General features: G+C 42.3%; 1 protein-coding gene across 1 annotated transcript; it reads left to right on the top strand.

Annotated features, from left to right (window-relative positions):
- The first annotated feature begins 6,799 nt into the window (after positions 1–6,799).
- SERINC3 (serine incorporator 3) lies at positions 6,800–24,456 on the top strand. Its single transcript, XM_061127336.1, has 10 exons — positions 6,800–6,956; positions 12,560–12,721; positions 13,278–13,468; positions 15,237–15,316; positions 15,961–16,098; positions 16,225–16,394; positions 17,200–17,290; positions 18,569–18,749; positions 20,404–20,631; positions 21,773–24,456. Exons 1-10 carry the CDS (start codon positions 6,918–6,920, stop codon positions 21,909–21,911), a joined length of 1,419 nt encoding a protein of 472 aa, XP_060983319.1. The 5' UTR covers positions 6,800–6,917; the 3' UTR covers positions 21,912–24,456.
- The last annotated feature ends 2,960 nt before the right edge of the window (positions 24,457–27,416 follow it).

Genomic DNA, 27,416 nt, shown 5'->3' with positions numbered 1-27,416 from the left:
CTAGTTAAGAGTACCTGATAAAAAGTCTTTCCATCCAGGTTGGAGACAGTCTCTTAAATTATGTCTTTTTCCAGTCCTGGTTGCAGGTCACGAGGCATCTGATCTTCGTCCAAAGATAGATTACTGAGATAATCTTCAGAAATAAACTTTTACATTAATATCACATAACAGAATTGATCATAGACTTTTTATTTTGCTGAAACACTTATAGGATCTCAGACTGAACTTTTAATATAAAACAGGACTGGGAAACTCACACCAAAGGCTTATCACAGATTTTGCCTAACAAATCTAGATGAACTCTTTTAAGGTCTCAAAAATTTCTTGAGATTTTTGTACCTGTTAGTGAGATAACCTTTTTAGCTCATTTGATAAACTTACTGGAAACTTAAGAGTTTTAAATTTCTGGAGGAGTCAGATAGAGAGAAAATATAATTGTTCTGTTTATAACGTGTAATTTTACCAAATTATTTTTATAATTAGTTTAAGAGGAAGGTTTTTTTTTATTTTCAGAAAAAACACGATTTAAACCTGTAATTTTTCAGATAGAAACCATAAAAGTTATAAGCATATTCGCTGGTTTATTCAGTCCTTTGTTAACTTTTGTGAAGTCATCAGGTTTTTCATCAGAATATCAAGACATATCAAAATGTTAAGAACTTTATATAATTTTTAGGCTATCTGTATTAGTAACTTTTTATACATTATAACATGAGCAGATTTATTACTCATTTGATAATCTTTTTTATGTAATTTAACCAACCAAATAAACAGTTTAATATCTCTCTTTGGGATGTTTCAGGGGCCCTCTGAAACACCCCAAAGTTAGCTAGATGTCAAAGAAACTTTAAAAGAATTCGATTTAGGAAGTTTTATCGAAAAGATCAATTAAAAGCTTTAGAACATTTGGTCAGATTCAGTCAATGTTGATGGGTGTATCATTTAGCTTGTAAGTATGTCACAATGGGCGCAAATACCAAGGCTCAAGGTCTAGTGAAAGTCAGCTCTGCCATCTTGGACCTAATTGGCTCTAACCAGTTTTCTTATGACCGCGTCATTTTTAACAAAATCTATTTATTTAACTAATTGTAATCTAATTTTAGAAAATCTTGATCATGCATAACTCTTTTTAGTATTTTTTTATTCTTTTTTTACTGAAAGCACACTTCTTGCTTTCCTTTAGCAACCAAGAGCTAACTTTTATATTAGCATTTTAAAGATTGGTGAGAATAAATACCAGTGATAATTTTTAAAACCCTTGCTTTTTAAAAACATTTTAGGATGGCATCAAACATTATTTATTTATAGTCTCAAATCTCTTTAGTTTTTCTGTAAAAGGAAATCAGTGTTTAGTAGTAAATGTTTTAAAATCTTATTTTATTTGGAAATGACCTAATTATTTAATAGACTTTTAATACTTAGTTTAGCACAACCCTTAGAAATTTAAGTTACGCCAATTTGGGGAGACTATTGTAGACAGATATTTTTAAAGAATAATTATTTTTAATAGAGTTTATATATAAACTCATACCTCATTTACATTTTTTAGAAGTTCTTTTACTCGAGGTAATTTTTTTGTTGACAAACTTGTAATAGGTATAATATTTAACTTATATTAAACCTAGGTACAATGAAAATATTCTACTTGATGTTAATTACTCTAAGACATGTCTATATTAGATAGGTCAACAAAAAACATTAATATCAGGTATTTAATACTGAATATTTCCCAGTTCACCTGAACCTGGAATTTATTGTTTAATTTAGAATTATTTGATTTGTAAGCACTTACCTTTTTTAAGCCAGTTAAATAGAGCTCATTTACAAATTAACCTAAAAAATATTACCCAGAGACAGAAACATACCAAGACATATTTAGACAGACACACTGTAAGATCTCGCTTCATTTTCTAAGTTTGGCCATGAATTAGATATTACAATATAAAATTTACTAGTTTATAAAATAAGCTGAAATAAATAACATTTTTAAAGGCTTTTTCTTTTTTTTTTTTTTCTCAGTCTCAGGAGTTAGAGATGGTCTAGATAAGTGTTCCTGAGAGCCCTGGTCTCAAGTCACAGGGAAAGAAAATCAAGCTCTAACAAAATGGTGGCAGGTCTAAATGGTAGCCAAACAAAGCAAAATGGCCATCACAAATCACAACACAGAACAGAGTTAAAACACACACATATAAACCTGGCAGTCCTCATCCGACACTCTCTTAAATACAAGAATACAGTCTCTCAGAAAACCTTTTATAGAGACACAAAACTTCAGATGTCTTCAAAGATTTCAAAAGGAGGAAAGGAAGCCAGGTTGAAAGAAGGAGGAGGAGGCAGGAAAGGGGGGTAAAAGGGGTGGCCTCACAGACGTCTCTTGCCACCTGCAGACACCCAGGCGTTACGGGACTTTTCCCTGGGCTTCCAGAAAAGGGAGGACTGGAACTCGGCCCTACCAGAAACCAGACCAGAAAATTCGAGTTCTCTGCCAAGAGGAGGTGATCAGTCTCTAATCCTCAGCTCAAGCTGAGGCCCTTCGACCAGATTCCTGCGTCCAGGACCGGGGGACTAGAAAAACGGGAAGGATAGGAAGGGCTAAGGAGAGGAAAGAGAGAGGGAAGGGGAGGGAGGTCAATAAAGTCTCTTGTTCCTTACCGGTCGGGGCACTCTGGCCAGTTGTCCGCGTCAGGAGGAGACCAGGGACAAAAGGGTCCCAGTTGCGGCCGCTGGGTCTGGTCCATTGGCAGGCAAGCTGGCCCCTGAGTACCCCGAGTGGTCAGGATGTCAGTCTCAGCGAAGAAGATGTCCCTTCGTGGTCGCCACTTGTTGCAGGAAGCGGGACCCCTTCCAGGGCCCGAAACTGGGCTCTTGTCTAACACTCGGAAATGAATTGTCCGAGGAGACACATGCTGACAAAGCAAGAGATTTTATTGGGAAAGGGCACCCGGGTGGAGAGCACTAAGTAAGGGAACCCAGGAGAACTGCTCTGCCGCATGGCTCGCAGTCTTGGGTTTTATGGTGATGGGATTAGTTTCCGGGTGGTCTTTGGCCAATCATTCTAATTTAGAGTCTTTCCTGGTGGTGCACGCATCGCTCAGCCAAGATGGATGCTAGCAAGAGGGATTCTGGGAAGTGGACGGACAGGTAGTGTCTCCTCTTGATCTTTCCCGAACTCTTCCGATCTTTCTCGAACTCTTCTGGCTGGTGGTGGCCTATTAGTTCTGTATTCCTTATCAGGATCTCCTGCCATAAAACAACTCATGCAAATGGTTACTATGGTGCCTGGCCAGGGTGGGCGGTTTCAATCAGTATGCTTCCCCTAACAATTTTATACAGTTATTTGTTGCCTGTTTCTTTTTGTTCCCAGTGAATTTAAGGTTCTTGCCTCATCTTGAAAGAATTCAGAGACAAGCAAGGAGGCTAAGAAAGTAAAGTGAGAATTTATTTAAGCAAGAATATGCCCTCCAATACTTTGGCCACCTGAAGCGAAAAGGCAACTCATTGGAAAAGACCCAGATGCTGGGGAAGATAGAAGTCAGGAGGAGAAGGGGACGACAGAGGATGATGTGGTTGGATGGCACCACTGACTCGATGGACATGAGTTTGAGCACGCTCCAGGAGATAGTGACGGACAGGGAAGCCTGGCGCGCTGCAGTCCTTGGGGTCTCAAAGAGGCAGGCATGACTTAGGGACTGAACTACAATGCCCTCAGAGGGAGGGCGGGGAGACAGGTCAGCAGCTGCTGCCCTGGATTTCTCTGGCAAGCCGGATATGAGGGGCATACAAATGAAGGGGTGGAATATTCACTGGGGAAGGGGGAGTTTGGAGGTCATAGTCCCTGATTTTTATCCCAGCGCCATCTTACCAAGCAGAGGAAGGGTTTTTGTCCTTATTCAGCTTGGATCACAGGGGTCATGGCGTTGGTGCATGATGGGAACTTATCTGCTCACTTAATGAAGCTAATTTTATTGTGATGAGAGCATAATGAGCAACAGGTTACATGCCTATGCAGGAGATTCCCACCTTTCTTCGCCTTTCTTTTTCTGCTTGCAGGATACTTATCACCCAAAAGGTGTGGTTTCCTGTCAGTCTGGAGGTTCCTGCCTTTCTTTGTCTGTCACTGGACTTTTGCTGTTTACAGCAAAAACAGAAATGAGTGAAAGGCCTTTGGCACATACAAACCAAAGAGGCTTGGAAGAGTTAAACAACCTTGGTTATTCTTTAGCTGTTACTACTCACAAACACTTGTAGCTGGGCTTGTCCTTCACAAAGCTAATTACTCTCTGACTTCTTATGAATTGTACTCTGCACCTGGCATCCTTCTCCCCCTACACTCTGTTGTATCATTCTGTATTTCAAAAAGGTCGGGGGCCGACAACTTCAGGGACACTAGACCTGGTTGCTGAGTTGCCTGGTGCCAGCTGTAGCCGTTTTAAAACTTCACAAAAGAGAAAAAAAAAAAAGCAAGACCTTCATGACCTTTCCCTATTCCCAAGAGAACAGGGCACAGTTCTTGAGGTACTAGCCTAGTGCGTATTCCTTTTGCCTGGCAAAAATAATAAAGCTACTCTTTTCTATTTTCTCCAATTCTATCTCGTATTTCTATTTGGCATCAGTGGGCAGGGAGCCAAGATTTCGGCCACATTGTCCTGCCTCTTGCCCTCTCGCCCCTATTCTTCTGCTCAAACCTAGCTCCTTACCTGCTCTAACATTTCAGTATAACGCATGCGGTGCGTGCGTGCCAAGTTGCTTCAGTTGTACCCGACTCTGTGCGACCTCATGGACTGTAGCTCGCCAGTCTCCTCTGTCCATGGGACTCTCCAGACAAGAATACTGGAGTGGGTTGCCATGTCCTCCTCCAAGGGATCTTCCTGACCTAGGGATCGAACCCACGTCTCTTACGTCTAACCTGCATTGGCAGGCGGGTTCCTTACCGCTAAGACCACCTGGGAAGTGTCAACCACGGATTGGCACTTGCTGTAGGTGCTTGCCATCAACCCCTACAAGGACTAAATCATGTGGCACTGCAGCTGCTGACCTCCAACACCCCCGAAGGAGCTCAGGGTGGAGAGCAGAAATGAGGGACCTTGCGCTTTGGGAAACTGGCAGGACAGGTCTTCAGATAGTTAGATATTCTCGGGAGCTGATTTTATGAGCCCAGTTCTTACATTTCCTCAATCTAGAGAAGCACTAAGATCCTTCGTGGTGGCTATTGCTTCTCATGACCAGCACAAACTTTGAGAGCAGCAGAAAATTCCTACAAAAAAAGATGTGCTTGATTGCATGTACTTCCCCCTTTGCCAAAATCACATATCACAAAATCCTCAGAGGGGTCTCTCAGAGCTATCTGAGGTGCTATCTCCCAGGCTGCAATCCTTGCTTTGCCCCCAATAAAACTAAACTTGCCACTCTCATATTGTGCATATTTTTTAGTGGACAACAGCATAAACTCTTCTAAGAGCAAGCATTTTGTTTGCTCCCTGCTCTCCTCTCATTACTGGGAACAGTGCCTGGCACATAGTAAGAGCTTGGTAAATATTTCTTAAATGAATGAATAAGTTATGTGAAATAAGCAATGTTGCAACACCACGTGGTTGGACTGCGACTATAGGTAAAAAAGGGAGAGGTAGATAATACACATAGTGCTGGCATGGGCATACATGAACTCTGGAAACAGATTTGGGAGATGGAGGAAGTAAGCTCATACATTTTCACTGTATGTTCTCGTGAAATAAAATATTGCCTGTCAGGTCAGTAAACAAAGGATCCAGCCACTAGATTACAGCCTCCTCAGGCAGTGAGCCCTGAGGGAACTCAGGAAGGAAACAGACTGCCAGCCATCTAGCAGTCATCTTGAGGAATCTCAGGATGAGAAAACACAGGATAAATACAGATAGCCGAAGTGCTTATCAAAGGAATGATTTCAGTGAGCCTAGACTCGCATCTTCCCATACATAGGAAAGCGCTAAATTCCTTAACTTGAGATATCTAGTTTTCTTTGAACAACAGTAACCTTTTGTTCTGACTACCTAGCGGTTGTCACAAAATCTCTATATATCCTGGCCTCTTCTCTTCTTTTCAACAGTTTTCTCAGCATTTATCTGAGATGCTGCGTCCCGGGCTTGGGCTTGAAGTTCCATGAATGTCCGCCAAATAAAACAACTCTCAGCTTTTAGGTTGTGCTTGTTTTTTTTCAGCCGACTTTCTTTTATGCGGTATTTTAAAAAATCAAATACATGGGTTACCTTTTCAAACAATATATAGGAATATAAGTGATGAGATCATTCTCACCCCCAAATACACCACTTTGGCATAAGGATTATTTCCAGCTGAAGACAACTGAGAAGCAGATGCAGAAAAGCTCTCTGCCGTCCCCTTGTAAATTTCCCTTTGTTCTTTACATCTGTGTCTCTTTTGCTGCCCTGTATGTAGGATCATTGTTACCGTCTTTCTAATTAAAATAAATTAATTTTTAAGAATTTCCCTTCGTGGAGGTGTCCCTAATCTCCTCTCTACCAGGAAGAGCAAAAGTTAATCACAGGAGAGACAACTCTAGATAGACTCTTATCAGTGAGAGGAACAAGCAAAACAAACTGACTGAAACAATCCTTATCTTCCATTAGTTTCACCCATATATTTACTTCTCGTGCACTCCTGTACCCCAGATCTTGATAGAGCGCGCGCGACGGAATACAAACGCGGTGAACGAACGCAACCAGCTCGCCTTCTGCACCCGCCCCTACCAGTGGAGCCCCGCCTTCTCCCCGAATCCCCAAGGCTGGTGGGCGGGGCCACGCGGTGACGCAGGCCGCACGTTTCCGGCCCGAGAAACCGTCGCGTTTCTGGGGTGACGCCTCAGCCGGCAGTTAACCGCCGTGCTCGGAACCCCGGTATCGGCCACTTCCATCACCCGCGTCACCATGGGGGCCGTGCTGGGCGTCTTCTCCCTCGCCAGCTGGGTGAGTTCGGGGTCTGGTGTCTCTGTTGGTCTTATGGCTTGGGGGCGGGGGTGGGGGGGGTCGGCGATAGGGCTCCCCAAGCCGTGAGTCCCGAACGGGCCTGGGCCCGGGAGGCCCGGGGGTTGGGGGTCCGGCCCTGGGCTGCAGAGGGTAGATATATCCCGGGAGGTCCAGGGTGAAATCCGCGATGCGCTGCGGTCGGATGCGGCGGTTCTCCTTCTGCGTTTGCTGAGGAACGTAAGAGGCCAGGTCTCCATTGTTTACAATCTGATTGCCCCGCCCCCGCCAGCCTTCCGGCTCTGGACTCCTCTGGAGCTGGTTGGGGGGGACAACCCGGGTCTGGGCTCCCTGGGGCGGGGTCTCTGGTTCATTTCCAAGCGCCTTCTTAGGGTGGCGTCATTTATTTGGGCGGTGGGGGCAGGGGGGGTGTGTGGATAGTATATTTATCCCATTGCACAGGATTTGCCAAAGCTACAGAGTATGTGGCAGAGGTGAGATTTTTAACCAAGGCCTGGATGCGATTCTGGCTCAAGGGAAGAAGGCTTTGTGGATTATTATTCAGAATTGGAAGTCATGGCCTGAACATTTTGGGGCCTCGTACAAGTCATTTCTTTCTGGCTTCCCTTGAAGATGAGGACCATCATCCCAGCATTCCTCACCTCCAGAGCTGTTTTGAGGATGAAGTGAATAAATGGGTTGAATCACTTTGTAAATTGTAAACGTCATATTTGCAAAAGGAAAATTATGGTATCTATGGAAGAGAATATGCTGAGTTCACTCATACATGCGCTTCAGAGGGGCATGATTCCTTGACATCATTTCCTTGTTTCCTAATTCCCCGACTGACTTAATTGGCCAAGGAGTCAATCTCAGCTCATTCCACTACCCTATCTTAGGGACAGACTATACTTCCATTCTTTAAGATTGTTGAACATAAAGCAAAAGAGCTGTTGGTCACTTAAGGGCCTAGATGACCGTGGCTTTCCAGTTTTTTGACCTTGCCAAAAATAAGAAATCTTACATGCTTTATTTAATACAGCTGTTTAGATACAAGTTTCATGAAATAATTCTTTGCCCTCTGCTGTACTTTTTTCTGTCACAGTAAAAAAAAATCCTGGCCAGTTGAATTTTACAGTGTTTACAAAATAAGTATTTTGCAAATACTTACAGTACATTTACAAAATTGCAGCATTTACAAAATAAGATTTAGGGGAAAATAGTTAGAAGGTCATTAATTAGGGAGTAAATTGATAATTTGAAACCTGAAACACATGGTGGATTTGATGTAAAGCCAAGATTTGAGTTGATGCTATCAAAGCATTTCTACCTATAAATCACTTTTATATTTTATTGATTTTTTTTTTTTTTTTGTTCATTGGGAACAGCAAGAAATTCAGTGTATCAGGGAATGGAGTGAGTGAGGGGAAGAATAATAAAAAAAAAAAAAAGGTAAAGGGAGCCAAATCGTGTAGATACCCTTTGATCAATCAATCTAAGGACTTTGGCTTTTACTCGTAGGTAATTATGGGGATCCATTAGAGAAAAGAAGAATGATGTGAACTGACCAGAGTTTTAACAGGATTGCTGTGTAGAGAATATTTAGATGGTAGAATAGAAAGGATAAAGCGGTGTAGGGGAGGAAAAACTTTTATTCCATTCTCTGTGGGTTAGTGGTTGGGGCCTGCGAATTAAACTAAGACAAGACAAATCAGCAAGAAAAAAAAGTTTGTACTTGTGCAACCCACATACATGCAGGAGTTCTCAGGGATGAATAAATCGGAAGAGTGGTTAGAATATAGGACTTACTATATGCCTTTCTTAATGGGTGGAGGTGTGCAGGAAAGGGCTTCCCTGGGATAAATAAAGAGGTTTCTTCAGGACAGGTGAATGGGTTTTTAGGAGAACAAACAGGAGATAAGAAAGTATGTGATAGTACTTGTTTATGTGAGTGCAGAGGTCTTTTTATCTTCTTCAAGGCAATAAAACTCCCTTGAAGGGAGAATTTATGGCAGTTGCTTCCTTCAATCAGATGAGAAATGCTCTGAGAGGGCATTTTTTTCCCTGTGTCTTTTGAATCTCACATGTCTTCATCTTAAAAAATTTTTATACTACCTCAGGGTTCTGAATAGCAGCAGGTTGCTATAGCAGCAAGAGAGGAGCTATTGCATTTAATCCAGGTGAGAGATGATAGTGGTGACTGGACCAGTGTGATAACTGAGGATGCTATGAAAGTAGCTAGATTCCGGATACATTTTGAGGTTAGAGCTGATGTGCTGATAAATGGAATGAGAGTTTTGGGAAAAGAAGGCATCAAGGATGACTGCAAGGTGTTTTACCCGGGCAACAGGAAGAGTATGCCTGGGTCCTTGGACTCTTTAATCAATAAAAATTAGTAAGAGGCCAGACGAGAATTTCAGGCAAGCAGGAGGAAGAAAAAACAAGCAACAGGTGCCCTTGCTTGCTCCCAAGGGGTGGAGGAGCTGGTTCCTTAAATGGGATGTGGGTAGGGACGGATCAGTGGGCTGAGTAAGAGATGTGGCTGAAGCGGCCTGCTTGCCGCCCCCTCACCCCCCGCCCCCGGCCTTGGTGCTGTCACATGCAGGGACCGTGCACAATACCCAGCTCAAAAGTAGCGGTTGCTTTGTGGCCCTGTTGTATCTTATTGTTCATGCAGACAGTATTTTTCGTCCCTTACAGTTTCTTTGTATTCTGCTGCTCAAGGGTTGGTCCAGGTGCAAGCACTCTGGGAACGGGTCCCCAGGTTCCGGCTTATCTCAAACAGAGTTATTTACGGAGACAGGTGTGGAGCCTTATACCAAGGTCACAGATGTGGAGCTCCACACCAAGGTCATCTCTAGAACTGTCTGAGCCCCATAGCAACTGTTGTCATGAACCCCCCTGATCTAAACCAGCCTGCTCCCTCACCCCATATTAGGTACAAATACCCACCCTAATACTCACTCTCTAGCACCCTAACCAGTCACCTAATGCCACCCTTCCAGCGGGATTTTTTTTTGTCTTGAGGCTATAAAAGTGAAAAGTGATAGTGTTCAGTTGTGTCCGATTCTCTGAGACCCCATGAACTGTAGCCTGCCAGGCTTCTCTGTGCATGGAGTTCTCCAGGCAAAATTACTGGAATGGGTACCATTCCCTTCTCCAGGGGATCTTCCTGACCCAGGGATCAAACCCGGGTCTTCTACTAACTCATGAAGGGGTCGGCTCTCCCTTGAACGGCCCGCTCTTCTACCAGTTGGCTGTCCCTGGTCTCCCTGTAGGACGTTGGCCCTCTGTGCTAACAGCCAGTCTCCTGCTCCAGTAAACTCTCTTCTCTCATTCTGTCTCATGTCTGGAAATTATTTTCCAACCTGCATACATATCATGAAAATAGGGGAGTGACGTGACATATAATAAGACACGTTTGTTCCGCTGTTTGAGTACCTATTATGTAAAAGTGCAAAAGATAGAATGCTTAGGTGGTCACCCCCCCACCCTCAGGTACAGACAGTTATAAACAAGTAAGTAGGTGTACTGGTTTGCCAGGGCTGGATAACAAAAGACCACAAAGTGGATGACTTAAATAACAGAAATCGATTGGCTCGTGGTTTGGAGGCTAGAAGTCTGAGATTAAGGTATCAGCCGGGTTAGTTCCTTCTGAAACTCTGTTCCAGGCTTCTTCCCTAGTTCCTGGTGGTTTGGTAAAGCAGTCTTTGGTGTTCCTTGGTTTATAGATCTCTGCCTTCATCTTCGCATGATGTTCTCCCTGTGATGCACAACTGTGTCCAGATCTCTTCTTCATATGACACCAGTAATGTTTGATTAGGGGCCCACTCTTCTCCAGTAAGACATCATTTTACCAAATTACATCTGTAGTGACCCTGTTTCCAAATCAGGTCACATTCTGAGGTACTGGGGATTAGGACATAAAAGTGTGAATTTTGGAGGACATAATTCAACCGATAGCAAACAGTGGGCACTTATCATTAGTTTATTTAATTGGCTAGAGGAAAAACAGCTAAAGGAGTTAGAAGCATGTGAGTGTGGACAAAATAAACCGGAAGCAATTAGTGTTATTGTTTTTAGCTGTAAAATGTCTGTATCTCTGTCTGTGACCAGACACAGACTTCTGTTATGGTCTTTTGACCCAGATTATAGTTAAGAATTGAAGGCTCAGGCTGGGTGGTCAATTCCCCATGGCTGTTTTGATTATGGATATTACTGGTCATCATGATATATGGAGCCCCTGCTATGAAAGGCATTATGCTAGGTGCTATATACTGCTGACATTATCTCATAAAAGATTGTTACTGGGGCCATACGGTAAACCAGAATCCCCCAGTGTCTGCATCTGCTGTTTCTGCTGATGATTCTGAATTAGCCTATCCTTGTAATGTGACTTGGTAACGTCACCTGTCAAAGCAATTCAAATCGTTTCCTAATCAGTCATATAGAAGAATGACTCAAAGTGTGTCCTCTCATCTGGAATGCTTGTTAGGAGAGTTTAGCTGACCGAAGAACCAGGTGACTCTTTTTTTTTAAGTGAGGGGAAGTTCACATAACATAAGATTAACTATTTTAAAGTGTATAATTGTGTCATTTAGTACATTCACATGTTGTGCTGTCATAACATATGTGTGGTTCCAGAACATTTTCATCACCCCAAAGAGAAACTCAGTATCCACTTAGCAGTCACCTCTCCTCCTTGCTCCCTCCAGCCTCTGGAAACCACTGCTCTGCTTTCTGTTGCTAGATTGACCTGTTCTGGGTATTTCATATGAATGAAATCACACAGTATGTGACCTTTTGTGTCTGGCTTCTTTCACTTGGCATAATGTTTTCTAGGTTCACCCATGTTGTACCAGCTATCAGTACTTCATTTTTATGGCTAAATAATATTCCACCCTTTGTGGGTGTACTCTATTTTATTTATCCATTCATCAGTTGATGGACATTTAGGTTGTTTCTGCCTTTCAACAATTGTAGCTGGTGCTGTTTCGAACATTCATGTCCAAGTTTTGTTTGAATACTTGCTTCAGTTCTTTTGGGTGTATGTGTGAGTTGGAGTTACTGGGTCATATGATAATTCTATGTTTAACTTTGAGGAATCTCTGGGTTACTCTTAAATAAAGCCAGAAGTCTTTTGCTTTCATTATTTGTAAGGGTTTCTGTGTAATGTTGCCTTGTGCTGTAACATTAGATTTGGTAGCTAGGATTCTCAGAAATCAGCAGGTGGAGTTAGGTTTCTGTTTTTCTCAGGATTAAGATTCATGGTTTTTAAATAAAATATGCTGTCTGTGGGAACATAACCAACACTTATCGGGCCTTTACTGTGTTTTAAGTACTGTATTGAGTGCTGATTTAATACAGCAGTGTCTGAAGAAGGAAGATTCTGTTACAGATGGATAAATAAGCTTACATTTTGTAACTTGCTGAGGTACAATGGTAGAAATAATACTGACTCCAGAACTCATGCCTTTAACCTCTTCCTCCCAGCTCTGATTCTCAGATACGGCTCTCAGAGCCTGGTGGGCCTTGCCTTCTGTCCTGGATGTCAGGAAGGAGGCCGCTGAAGGCCGTCTGACATGGGGACGCCGGGCTCGTTACAGGTGCCGTGCCTTTGTGGTGGTGCGTCATGTTTGCTGTGCAGTTGCTGTCCCAACAGTAAGAACTCCACCTTGACTCGCCTCATCTATGCTTTCATCCTCTTCCTGGGCACCATTGTCTGTTGTATCATGTTTCATGAGGGGATGGAGACTCAGCTGAAGAAGGTAAGTAGAAGTAACAGTAGCCTTATTAATGTAGTGGTTTCAATTATTTTTATATTTTGCAAAAATTCTAGTTGTAATTAGTACTTATTTCTTCAGTGTTGTGAAACTCAGTCAAGTTCAGTGGATTGGCTGGGATCGTAAATTTCAGTTCTAGTCAAGACAGAATAGGAAGGTATTAGTCTTTTTCCAAAGTAAAGGTAGTATCAGAAGCAACATCTTTAGTTTAACAACTTTGGAGAAGATACTAAAAGAGTGGCCCTAAAGCTCTACCTTTTAAATAAAGTATATTTAATTTTAAACATTTAATCTAGACTAGCCCTCATTTGCAGACAGGGGCCAAAAAGAGAGCACTTGACTTTTATTTTCAAAATGCAACTTGTTCATATTGTTTGGTGACAAGACTGTAAGTGAATTGAAAGCCAAAGCAAAAAGTCCAAGATGAGGGTCTTGCGGTTGTTGAAGTGGCCAGTTTTATAAATCCAGACTTTTCTATGGTGGAATCAAATCTCTCTTTGAATGTGGATATTTCCATAGTATTAAAATGTTTTTTTTCCAGATACCTGGATTCTGTGATGAAGGACTTAGTACCAGGATTACTGATATTATTGATAAAGATTGTGATGTGCTGGTTCGTTATAAAGCTGTGTATCGAATCAACTTCGCCTTGGCTGTCTTCTTCTTTGCCTTCTCTCTGCTCATGTTAAATGTGAAAACAAGTAAAGATCCCAGAGCAGCAATACACAATGGGTACGTAGGAATTATTTATTGTTAACTTGTCATGGTGTTGTATCTTTGCCTTAAGCAGTTAATGTTGCAATTTTGATGAAAGCAGTAGAGTATATAAATCAGTGGCCCAGATACACTTCTCATCTATTATACATGGGAAGTTGTTTCAAGGTCATTTTCAGTTGGAGCCCTGCAGTATAGTGGAGGTAGAGTGGACAATGAGAATCTTTTTTTTTTTTTTTTGTATTATTTATTTATTTAGTATTTTTTAAAAATATTTTTGCTTCAGGTTCCTAGATTTCTCTGCATACCTGTGAAACTGTTCAAGCATTGTACTAGGCACTTCACACACACACAAACACACATTTTTTTTCTTTCTATTTTTAAAAGATAAACATATACCTGATATATTTAGACAGGATGCGGATGCTGCTACTGCTGCTAAGTCACTTCAGTTGTGCCCAACTCTGCGCGGCCCCATAGACGGCAGCCCACCAGGCTCACCCGTCCCTGGGATTCTCCAGGCAAGAACACTGGAGTGGGTTGCCATTTCCTTCTCCAATGCATGAAAGTGAAAAGTGAAAATGTAGTCGCTCAGTCATGTCTGACTCTTTGTGACCCCATGGACTGTGTAGCCTACTAGGCTCCTCCGTCCATGGGATTTTCCAGGCAAGAGTACTGGAGTGGTATGCCATTGCCTTCTCCGTTAGACAGGATACAGAAAGATAAATAGTGAATATATTTGGGCCACTGATTCACATATTCTGTTGCTTCCCATTCCTCATCCCCAGTTCCTCTTGTATATGTATTTCAGAGAGGTTAAATAAATTGCCTGAGATCTCTCAGCTAGAGAGGGTTGGCACTAGGATTGAAAGTCAAATCTGTTCAGCTTCAAAGCTGCTTTCTTTCCACGCTGCCATGCAAAGCAGTGTTTAAAGGTTGACTGAAAGCCAGATTTGGTCCTGTGATGAGCTGTGTGATTGTGGGCAAGGGATTTATGTCCACTTGCTTGATGTGCTGCTTGCCATACTCAGATGCTGAGATTTGCAGCAGAGACGGGAAGACACATCTTGTGTCCGCCTCCCTGAAGGCCAGAGGCTGTAGATACTTACGGGATAAAGAAGCAGGGTAGTCTGAGGTGTGGGAGTGGAAGGTAAGGAACAGGTGCTGTAATCAGTGTTCTGCACAGGTCTTTATCTGAATTACAGGCTTCTTAACAGGATACTTAACATAATCAGGGGGTGGAGTTTTTGGGACTCTGAATTCATTGAACCACCTGTGCAGGCCCTGTTGTAGGGTCAGTAGTCCCAACCAGTCTTAACCAGCTTGAACTGGACAAAAACTAACTCCCGGTTTCTGAAAAACAGCTTAAGTCCCCGTTGCTGTAGCAACTCATACATCAGAGGCAAGTATCTATAGTGATGGTTAAAGAGTCTTGGGATATATTATCTAGGCTGTAGGTTGGAAGGTATGAAATTTGAAAAAAATTTAGACAAGCCTTGTGAAGGTAAGGCCACAAGCGGAGGAGTTCTTTAACGAGCTGTTAAAACAGGGAAACTCTAAGGTAATGTGTTTCTTTCTTATAAATGTGAATGATTTGGTCCCTGTGCTAATGTTAGTCCTCAAATCGTGTGAAATACTGAGTGAAGTAGCTTCATGTCAGATGAAGAAACAAGCCCAATCATGTTGGAAGTGGCTAGTAAGGCTTTATTTTTGCATTTCAGAAGTTCATTTTCTCAGTGAAAGGGAAAAATTAGCAGTTCATAAATGTACTTTTATATTTTAATAGATTTTGGTTCTTCAAAATTGCTACCATTGTTGGTATCATGGTTGGATCTTTCTATATCCCTGGAGGCCACTTCAACACAGGTATGGTTCGCTATAACAGGGGTTAATTATAATGTGTACACACTCTACAGATGACTGCATTCATTACTGATTTTGCATAACTGATAATTAAATGAGATGGTGTCCAATTATCATGACTTGATACTAATATTAAGATATTAATTGACTGATTAAAGCCAGGAGGCATTCAGCCTACTTCTCAGCTATTCTGAAACCAGATGTTAATTGTTTGCCAATATTTTAGGTTTCCCTTCTCACTTGGCAATACGAAGTTAATCGGCCTTGTCCACATAAGGACTTGTAACCATGTACTCCACTATCCCTGTTTTAACCTGCTTCCTTATTGTGGCATCACATGACATTTGTAGATTTCCACTGTGATTTATATCCCTATGAGTAAAGGAAAGGGCTTATATCTTTTCCAGTTGGAATGTCAGACCATGGGCTCCCCTTAGCACAAGCTAGAATAGATTTTAAAAGGCCTGAAGCCCAACAGAACACTTATCACAGAATGCCTTTGAGTTTGGAATTGGAATAATCTTGCTGTACTGCTTGAGACAGAATATGTCGCCTTCTCTTACTTGAAACCTTTTTAGTGTGTGGGACAGTAACATTGTGATACGTTGCTCCTGTGGTCAAGAATAACGCTGTGGTCTGGTTTGTAGCCTGGTTTGCTGTTGGCATGGTTGGGGCTGCCTTCTTCATCCTCATCCAGCTGGTGCTGCTGGTGGACTTCGCTCACTCCTGGAGCGAGTCGTGGGTGAACCGAATGGAAGAAGGGAATCCAAGATGCTGGTATGCTGGTAGGTGTCGGGCCTCTGGGAGAGCCGTACTGCGTTCTCCTGTGTTAAACTGGGTGAGGATTGACCCTCGTTAGTTTAAAAGTCTGTCACAGCTGTGAGCATGCACGTTCATTTTCTTTTTTCTAGCTTTACTGTCTGTCACAAGCTTGTTTTATATCCTGTCAATCATCTTTGCTGGGTTGCTGTACAAATACTACACCAGACCAGACGGCTGCACGGAAAACAAGTTCTTCATCAGTTTTAATCTGATCCTTTGCGTGGTGATTTCTGTTTTGTCAATCCATCCAAAAATTCAGGTATGGTTATGATTTCTGCTTCTTCCTCCTATGAGAGATTTTTAATTAATGCTAAACTTGAAACCTAGGTAACCTTTTATATGAATTTATGTCCAAGTTTATCTACTTAAACATTTTTCTACTTTAGCATGATAAAGTCTTCATAATTATATCTTAATTATAAAATGTGCCGTTGAATGTCAGTATTATAATTCAATGAATAATTTCCCTGTTTAAGGGGAAGAAAAGAACTATGTAACTTGAGAATTTATTGTCCTTATAAAATTGTTTATATCACAAGAATGATTCTTAGAAATCTTTAGCAGAGATATTTTAGGGGAATTAAACTAGAAAAATAATTGATTTTAATATTTAAAACATAACTCGTGCTCCTGAGTTTGCTCATTTAAATACCATATTTTAAAAATTAATGGATTTTTAGATATGAAATATGAAAAAAACATCACCTCTCCTTTTAAAAGTGAGAAAACTGAAGGTCCAGAGAGTTGATGGGTTACCTAGCTAGTTAAGGGCAAAGCTTAGCTTTGATTTCACTATACCAGGGAACTAGTGGTAAATCCAAGCCTTTGTATGATACACAGGAATTTCCAAGGTTATGAAATGCCTGAGAATTGGTGGTACATGCCTCCTCTTTCTTGGTTATTTTTCAAGCTAACTTAAACTGAAAGGTTACTTGTCATCTTTCATCTGTCAAGCAGAATCAGCAGGTCTCAATGACAGCTCAGTGGGTCCCAGGAAGTACGCTTTGTTTTAGAAATTCAGCCATTGCAATTCCTATGGCGTGGTTTTCTTTTCGATTCCATAGGAACACCAGCCTCGTTCCGGCCTCCTGCAGTCTTCTCTCATCACCCTCTACACCATGTACCTCACGTGGTCAGCCATGTCCAATGAACCTGGTAAGGAAATTTTAATAGCACATTCACTTGATGGAAAGAAGGTAAGAAACGGGAGTTCTCTGGCAGTGCAGTGGTTCGGGCTCAGCTTTCACTGCTGTGGGTGTAGGCTTGATCCCTGGTTGGGAAACTTAAGATCCCAGAAGATGTGCCATCCACACCAGGAGTAAAAAAGCACGAAATTGCTCCTTTGGTGGGTGCCAGAACTGAACTGGAGCAAATGTCAGACAAACAGGTGAACAGACAAAAACTTCATTTAAATGTACAATGTCTTTGGTATTTACCTTTCAAGTTTTATTCTCCATGTCTGCACCTAGCTGCTCAGAGCTGACAGCCTAAAGGACCACCTAGAGGACCTTTGTATAGTCCAGGCTTTGCCCTGGACTAAATCCGATTAGTTAAGAGCTAAACAAGGCAGCGTTGTTTTGGCCCTTTGTAGAATTATGTTAATTGAATTTATGTTGGTGGTACAGGCTTCAGAAGAAATAGCTGCGGGAAATCTCGTTTTGTAAGTCTTATGGGATTGTTTCTCAATAGGGTATCCTGTGGACTAGTTTTCAAGGAAAATCATTACTGCAGACCATCCAATGACAACTCAAACTTATTTTTATTGTATTCCTATGTAACTGCAGAAACAGGACTAGGGATAAACTCCTTGTGCTTTTTTTAAAAAAAATAACCAGGCCAAATTTATTGACTCAAACCTTATTTTGCAAACAAATTTATCTTTTTTAAACTTTGTTTGATACTGGATTACAGTTGATTAACAATATTGTGATAGTTCAGGTGTGCAGCAGAGGGATTCAGTTGTACGTTTCCCCATTTAGGCTGTTACGTAACATTGAGCAGCGTAGGTCCCTGTTGGCTATCCATTTCAAATACAACAGTGTGTACATGTCCATCCTAACCTCCCCACCACCCTTCCCCCTGGTAACTGTAAGTTCCTTCTCTAAGTCTGTGTAAACTCCTTATGCTTTAAGCACACAACTGTAGAGCCCCAAAGACTTGCTAGTTAAACTTCAGAACCAGTGAAATCAAGATTGGCATTTATGAAGTTGGACAAATACTCTGTTGCTGTAGTTTCTTTACTCTTTCTCGAAAACCAAGTCTTTGGTTGCAACATAGATGTGTTGCTGACTGCCCAGTTGCAGGTTCTCCGAAGTATAAAACATTCTCATGTTTGAAATTGTGTTGACTGGGTGATGTGTAAACACACCCCTCAAATCTTTCTGGACCCCGATGAGTTATCCCTAAAGATAAAAAGCAGTTTCTCGTTATCAGATCGTTCCTGCAACCCTGGCCTGTTGAGCATCATTACGCACATGACCTCATCCACCTTGGCTCCTGCGAATACAACTGCTCCAGCCCCTACCCCTGCTGTGCCATCACAGAGTGGGCCTTCTCTGAATAAAGAGAATTTCATTGGGCTGTTAGTCTTTGTTCTCTCCCTTTCCTATTCTAGGTAAGTTAAAAAGTCCTTGACTTGCCTCAGTTAACCCTGTAGTTTCTATAAGTTCAATAAATCCTCTTGTGAAATAATACCCCCCAGCCTTACTAAGAGATATGTTCTCCTTTGTATAGGAAGATAAAGCCCTTACCTGACCTGACTCTAGATTAGCTAGAATAGTGGCTCTGAAATTTGGTTGGCTTATGTTTTTTTTTTTTAAAGCAATCTTTATTTTATGATCATTGTAAACAGTATAAGCAACTAGCAGAATTTTATGCACGAAATGTTCAAGTCGGTAGCTAATCCAAGACCCCAGATACAACCTATGTTAGCAGTTTGCACTCATTCTCTCACCTATTTTTATTGATATTGTCTATCTAATAGTATGTGATATCTTAGTAATTTTAAAATGTGAAATAATACAAATAGGCAAGGATATATTTATATAAACTAACAGCGTAAGTGAGGGCAGTTTAAAGTAGGAAATGAAATTGTCCTCCCTCTAAATTCACCTCTTCTGTGGTTAAATTTTGGCACATATTATTTCAAGCTTTTTTCTTTTGTTTATATTTACTATTTATTGATCTATTTGTATCTATATTGTTATGTATATTTTTATAGTTGGATAATTTTATATCACTTGATATATAATTTAAAAAGAGAACATACTATATAATAGTATAACAGTATACTATTCTGAAATACATATGAATTTGTCATAATTTGGACAGCTTTGCACATACAATGTGTAGTTTTACCCTTTTCTTCTTTTTTTTTAATGATTGCTTAAAATATGGGTTGGCAATCTACAGCCCTTGGGCTGACTTCCTATTTCTCTAAATAAAGTTTTATTGGCTTATAGCTATGTTCATTTTTTTCATGCTCTCTGTGACTATTTTTGTTTATTTCCTTTGATTCTTGATCTTAAGAGGAAAGCTTTTAATCTTTTACTATTAAATACAACTTTTTCATAGAGGCCCTTTATCAATTTGAGGAAGTTTTCTATTTCTAGATTGAGTTTTTAATCATAAAGTATCAGATTTTTGCCAAAAAAAATTTTTTTAATGTCTGCTGAGATGTTCATGTGGAATTTGTCCTTTATTTATATGTACTTTTTAAATTCAATCATTTAACAAACTTTTAGTGAGTATCTGCTGTGTACTAGAAATGCATAGATGACTAAGGTCATTGCCAGAAGTTCTGTGAATAGCAAGGAAGACAGAAGTGGTTAAGTGATATGGCAGAAGGAAGAGTAAGGAGCTACAGAAATTTAATGTAGCCTAGTGATGGGGTGACATCAGAGAAGCCTTCCTAGAGGGACACGGCATGATGAGAGAGTTAAAGAGTGAGTAAGTTAGCTGGGCGAAGATGGGCATTGCATTCCTAGCAAAGGAGAGATCCTTCTGAAGTCCTGGAAGCAGACACCATAAGCAGAGTGTATTTTGGGAAGCCCCTCCAGGCAGTTAAAGCATCAAATTGTAACTGTTAGGAATACTGTCTCTGTCTTGTGATGGCAGGCAGCAGATCAGAACTTTAAGCAAACCCTTCAGAAGCCCTTCAGTCTCCAAAGCAGGAGCAGTTTAGAAATAACCTTCACGTGTACAGGCCTGTGACAGCACTTCATCTTCATGGCCTCCTTCTGACTTACCTTCCTGGGATCCCTTTCCAGCATCCGCAATTCCAGCAATAGCCAAGTCAGTAAGCTGACGCTGTCAGGAAGTGACAGCGTGATCCTCCGTGATACGGCGGCCAGCGGTGCGAGTGATGAGGAGGATGGACGGCCTCGGCGGGCAGTGGACAACGAGCGCGAGGGGGTGCAGTACAGCTACTCCGTCTTCCACCTCATGCTCTGCTCGGCCTCGCTGTACATCATGATGACCTTGACCAACTGGTACAGGTAGGAGGCAGAGGACCGAGGGAGGACCTCTTAGCCCCTTGGGGTTGCCCGTAAAAGCTCCTGACCTCAGAATCCCCTTCTTTTACCCATATAAAGAAAGTGTGTTCAGTGCTCACACTTTTCTGAAATATTTCTGTTTTTTTCTCCTCTTGCATTTAAAATCCAGTTGGAATGCTTACAGTGAAAATCATGGGAAGCCCTTCCAAACTTGAGTAACTTGAGAGAGAAAATCATGACATAAAGCGATCTGACTTGTCTTTGTTCACCGAGTTTTCTTTGTCTAGAGATGGCCATGTATTCTGATCAAAGGAAACATCTGGTAAAGCAGGGAAGATTCAGTAAATTCATTTCAGTCTTGAATTTTACCAGTAGGTAGAACAGCCAGATGGAGAAGGCTTTGGCACCCCATTCCAGTACTCTTGCCTGGAAAATCACATGGACGGAGGAGCCTGGTAGGCTGCAGTCCATGGGGTCGCGAAGAGTTGGACACGACCGAGTGACTTCACTTTCATTATCATGCATTGGAGAAGGAAATGGCAACCCACTCCAGTGTTCTTGCCTGGAGAATCCCAGGGACGGGGGAGCCTGGTGGGCTGCCATTTATGGGGTCACACAGAGTCGGACACGACTGAAGTGTCTTAGCAGCAGCAGCAGCAGAATAGCCAGATGTTCCTGAAGAACTTTTTGCAAGGAATGGTCAGGGTTCTTCATGCAGGCTAAAAGATAAAAGCTGTTTGAGTGGCAGAGCCCCCTGCTCATAAAAACAAAAAAATAGCAACTTTCTCAAGTCCCTTCTGGTAACTGAGTACAGAGTAGTGTCAGGCAAGTTTCAGTGGAGAATTTCATAGCTTTTGCTGAGGCGCCGCTGTATGCTGAAATTAGGCTCCTTTACTTAACTCTCAGGGGCTTCCCAGGTGGCTTAGTGGTAAAGAATCTGCCAGCCAAGAGGAGACGTGGGTTCGATTCCTGGGTCGGGAAGATCCCCTGGAGAAGGGCATGGCAACCCACTGGAGTATTCTGGCCTGGGAAACCTCATGGACAGAGGAGCCTGACGGGCTACAGTCCCTGGGGTTGCAAAAGAGCTGGACACAACTTAGTGACTCAACAGCAGCAACCACCTAACTCTCTGCTATTTTCTCAGCCCTGATGCAAACTTTCAGAGCATGACCAGCAAGTGGCCAGCTGTGTGGGTCAAGATCAGTTCCAGCTGGGTCTGCCTCCTTCTCTACGTCTGGACTCTCGTGGCTCCGCTCGTCCTCACCAATCGAGACTTCAGCTGAAGCTCTGAGTGCCAAGGACACCACTGAAATTCATAAAGGTCTCCTTTGCTGAAAGCTCATATACTGTTTACTTTCGCTTCAACTAATATATTAAGCAAATGCTCTGCAAATAAGACTATATCCACGTTTATATCGGAGGGCAAGATGGAATAATGCTTGATGCAGGATCAGAACCTTTCATTTATATCTCTATTATGTTTATTTGTAAGGCTAGAGAGCAAAAGGAACAGATTGTGTTTTAAAGTGAACTACAGCTGTGCTGTGAAGAGAGTTCTTTATTAAGACTTGTAGGTTCCTACAACTTTGATTTAAAATGTAAGACAGAAAAATGCTGGATATTTGAGGTTGTCATTAATATATTTCTATTGCAGTATCTTTAAAGAGCAAGATAATTATAATGATGCATTTCTATGACAGTTTTCTTCTGTGAAAGTCTTTACTGTGTGATATAGGCCCTTCAGTCCTTAAACTCAGTGCTTGGGGAAAGGAGTCTGTGTGCAGGTCTTGTCCCAGAAGAGGGGTTTTTGGTATGGCTGCTGCTTCTACGTCTTGAGTTTTTTTATTTCCTTTTTATTTTTATACTACAGCATTGATGCTGCTTGATTCAAGCCTGTGGCTTTGCTAGAAATGTTAATTTCAATAAACGCTTTGTATGTTTGGTTAAACTGAAGATTCACTTGAAAAACTGGTGCAGCTTTAGTCTATGTCATTATCTTGTTATGAGTATGTAAAAATATAAATGCATGTGAATATATTATATTTGCACTATAAAGGTATTTGATTAAAATAGACTTAAGCTTTTTAAGGTCCTTTCTTTAACAGCTTTGATGAGTTAGCAGCATTCTAGGTTTTTCATTTTTTTAGACTTCTTTGGGCAGTAAGGTTTATAAAGCATCTTCCGGAATGCCCTCCTATTCCTTCTAAAATTTAAGCTCTGACCAGTGAGTAAAGTCTTGAACTCATTCAGAAATTCTACTAAATATCTTCCCTGGGCAAGACACTTGGGTAGATGAGAGATAAGGCTTGCATTCTCTGGAAGCTTCTTTGGGAGAGGTAGCACACAGGGATGTAGGATAGAGCAGTCTGCTTGTTCAGCGAAGGTTTACTGCATGTTCTGGGTCCCATCAGGCCTGGGATACAGCCTTAAACATGACAGACACCGGCTCTGCCAACTTGGAGCTAAAGAGTTTCGAAGACAGTGAAATGAGCTGACAGGTGATACAGCGTGTTGTAATTAGTGCTGTGATTTAGGAATTGCAGAGAACTCACAAGAGAGCTGCTGGGTGGGGAGTGTCAAGGTAGGCTTCCTGGAAAAGTGATATCTAAGCCAAGAAATGTTAGGAGTTCACTAATGAGAGGAATAGGGAAGTGGAGTGGCATTGCTGAAAGATAGACTAAACTGTATGTTAAGGGTAGGGAGATTTAAAAAAAAAATATCGTGTTCATTGAAGCTTTATGGGGAGAAGTGGTCAGGGACCAGGCCACGAAGGGCTTTGTAAACCACACTGAAGAGTTTGGACCTTGGGCAGGGGCAGCAGGGAACAGAGAGTGCCATGGGCAGATGGTCTCGTCAGTCACTGCGGCTGATGTCTGGAGAAGGGATCTAGAGATGAGACCGGGGCAGTTCTTACGAGGTTTGAAACAGAGAAGTCAAGTGATGATAGAGAGAAATGGACAGCTGAGAGCTCCTCAGTAACTAAACATTTTAACTTGGCAGTTGATTAGCTGTGGGAGAGAGGTCGATTCCTGAGTGATGCTAGTTTAGCCACCTGAAATCTCTGGTGGTTCTGTTTATATGGTGAGAAAAACCAGAAGGGGAGGAACAACCTGCGCTAGAAGAAAGATGGAGGTGGTCTCTGAAGATGGCTGTTTGGGTTTGGAAGCATGCTTTGTTATTTTCTGTCAGACTGATCAGTAAATATTTACTGAGTATATACTATGCTTTACGACCTTAGGCGAATGACAAGCCATCTGAGCCTCAGTGTTTCCTTTGTTTGAAAGTTTATCTTGGTACAGAAGAGAATTTAGAGAGTAAAATTACTTTGCAAAGTGCTTAACCATTATAAGCACACTGGTGGTAGCTGCTCATCCCCATGTGGGCTAAAATGAGACTGATCAATAGTCAGAGGTCAGAGATGTTCAGCTGTAATCTAACGGAGGTGAGATTTGAGGCTTCTTAAAGAATTAGACAGGGCCTAGAGGGGACAGTCTCAGGTGAGCTGTAGGTGCGGGGTTAGGAAGCAGGGCTTGATAGGAACTGTTGGAACTGCCACCATTTAAACCAGTACTTTATGCCATGGCTCAGAGATAAAATTGCCAGGGATGTGGGAGACAGTTAAGGAAGGTATAACTTACTCTGCCGGTGTAAAGCAGTCACCCCATTTTCCTTAAAGAAGAGCCAGCCAGATTAAGACTTTTAAGGGTCCTGAACTTTAATAACATCACTGTGTACCACCCCTCCCCCACCTTATGTCACTTAAAAGCAATACTAAACTGTAAAATAAGTGTAACAGAGTCCAATAAAGTTTTTATTTTTTTCTCATGATGATAACTTCGATATTAATTTGAAATAACAAATTCTCTTTTAAAACTGAAGGGGCAGTGTCCCAACTTTACTTGGTTATATACTAAGAGCAAGTTAAAGCTGGCCTGTTGGTAGGATACCCAGTAGTGTACTCAAGACTCAAGTGAATTATACATGTTGAGTGCTGAATTATACACATGCATTAAAAAAACATCAGTATTTTCAGTAAGCTCAGGATTCCACTGTAAAGGAAGAGGGTACTTTGAATCCTCAGACCTCATGGTGTCATCCTATTCTAGAAGAGTCCCCTGGTGTCTCATCGCCATGACGCAGGCGTGTCTGTCCCCCACTGTTGCTTGGGCCCTGGCTCCGAGGTCAGCTGTGTGCCCTAGGAATTCATTAAAGGCAACAGTGTGGCTGCCACTTCTGCATGCTTAGAGCTGGGAGAAAGCTTGTCAGCCCTTCTTGGATTTCCCTTTCTAGGTTGCTCTTGCTAGGCATTCTGTTGGATGGGAGATAAAACTCTTGATGATCAAAGATACTCCCAAAGAAAGGCCGTGGACCTGGTTTTCTGTGCTTCTGATATTCTGGACCAAACCATAACCCAGACCTAATTTAAACCTGACAACTTTTGTGTTCATTCTAAGTCCCTGCTTGATGATATTCTTCTTTTTACACATTGAGGCTAAAGTGAGTATTCAGTACTCTGAGGCATATGTTTGATCTCTGAGGATGGATGGCAGATGCCAGCCTCGTGCTTATTAATGGGAACTGGTGTTCATCTCTTTATACTTCGTGTCGGTCCATCCATCCTGTCACAGCCCAGATGGGGCCACCTGCTCGGTGGTCTCCTCACTACTGCTGGGTGACTTAAGTCACTTGCTGCCTGTATCCTCAGGTGAAGAAAAGTAAGAGCTGCCCCAAAATAGCAACATGTACCAAGCAGGGAACAGATACTATCCACAGCCCTGTAAAGTGGTGATGATCTCCCCTTCTGTGGATCAAACCGAGGTGTAGAGAGGTTAGTGTCTTGCCCACAGACACTTTAGTAAGAAGCAAAGCAGAGAAACAGATCCAGGGCTGATTTAGATCCCAGTCTCCCTTGGCCCGTAAGGATGTAGGAGACAAGGTAAACTATAGAGACTGCTTCATGTAGGGGGGCCAGGCCAGCTGGCTCTCTACCCATTACTAATGAAGGTAAATTAGTAGCTCCCTGAAGGCAGCAGCTGCTGTCCTGCTGGGTCAGTGTATTCCAAGAGGGTTGGTACCTCATCAGATAAGAAAGCAAACATTCGGTTTAAAGTTTCTTTTTTCTTCCAGAAAAGTAGTGCCCTGAAAGAAATTTATTACCAGCTTTAAATATATATATTAATTATTAATAATATATTATAATTAATAATAATAATACATTAATAATTAATTCGGCTGGGCCGGGTCTTAGTTGAAGCATGTAGGATCTAGTCCCCTGACTGGGGATCGAACCCCGGGCCCCCTGCGTTGGGAGTGCAGAGTCTTAGCCACTGGACCACAAGGGAGGTCCCCATCCATACTCAGCAGCTTTAAATGCAATAACATGAAACATTCGGTGCCACTCATTGTATAGAAGTGCTGAACAAGTACTGTGAGACGTGGGCACTGGAGAAAACTAAGAGGTATTTTAGAAGAGAAACCAGAAAGAGCCGACTCATGGAAATAACTCCTATGGCTTCTAAAGTACCTAAGTTGATCCTTTTAACACTGTTGTGGAGGTAAAAAGAATTGGAGCCATGAGCTCTGTCTTTCCAGAGGTGAGAAACAGACTCAGTTCCTTTGAGAATGCTGACCTGAAGAGCCGGTACGTTGCAGTGTTAAGTACTTACTGTTGCATCATCAGAAACCAGCAGTAACATATGAATATTCCGAGGGTTTCTCAACTGGCCCATCACCAACACACCAGACCTGCCACAGACTGGGACCTAGCTCCTGTCTCCTCTGGGGAGATAACATAGGGCAGAGACACAGCCTTGAGCTTAGAGAAACAGCTAAGCAGCAGGGGACCAGAGCTGAGCAGGCCACACCCAAGTCACCCTCAAGGCGTTTGCACTCACTTGTAGGTACTTCCTGAATAAAGTGTTCACTCGATAGGTGCTTCCAAAATAAAGTGTTCAGTTACAGTTTGGGTCTCAAGAGATTAGGAACTTCTGCTTTCTATTCTCCAGGAAGCCAGAAAACAAGCCACTTTTTACACTGAGCTTTCTGACTCTATAAATACCTCCCTTCTTTCTATGGTCTGTCTGGGGGCTGACTCCAGCCATCAGGAGGAGATTGTGTGTTCCAGTCAGAGCGCCTGGCCTTGAATCCCAGTGCTACTTAACTGTTAATAGCTGTGTGTCCTTGGACAAGCGGCTTTTCTGTACCTTACTTCTCCCCCAGGGGCAATACTACTATTTCATTAAGGGTGCTTGAAGATTAAATGACATTTTGTCTTAACAAGATGGATGCACAGCCCACAAGAGCACTCAGGGACTGTTAGCTCTCAGGGCTCAGGGCCAGTCCGGGAAGTACACCTGGGCCTGGCGAGTGGCCCTTTGTATCACTGTGGACATCTCGGTCCACTTCCTTTCTTCACACTGGTGTCCCCTCACCGCACCTGACCTTCAGAGGCAGCCGGCCCGCTGCCTAGAAAACGCACGTGCTGCCACAGCGCCCCCTTCCGGCCTCAGCAGGGGAGAGGCTCTCCCCGGCCACTGTGAGGGTGAAAGGCACTCAGTCGTGTCCAACTCTTCGCGACGCCATGGACTATACAGCCCATGGGGTTCTCCAGGCCAGAATACTGGAGTGGGTCCCCTTTCCCTCCTCCAGGGGATCTTCCCAGGGGATCGAACCCAAGTCTCCCACATTGCAGGTGGATTTCTTACCAGCTGGAAGCCCTGCCCACGAAAAATAAAACACTTATAACCTTTACCCAAACTGCCATAGTCACAAAAGAACTCCACACACAC

This window comes from Dama dama, chromosome 23, assembly GCF_033118175.1.
Source record: "Dama dama isolate Ldn47 chromosome 23, ASM3311817v1, whole genome shotgun sequence".
Taxonomy (NCBI): domain Eukaryota; kingdom Metazoa; phylum Chordata; class Mammalia; order Artiodactyla; family Cervidae; genus Dama; species Dama dama.
The sequence above is the reverse complement of the archived record's forward strand: the minus strand, read 5'-3'. Positions and strand labels throughout refer to the sequence as shown.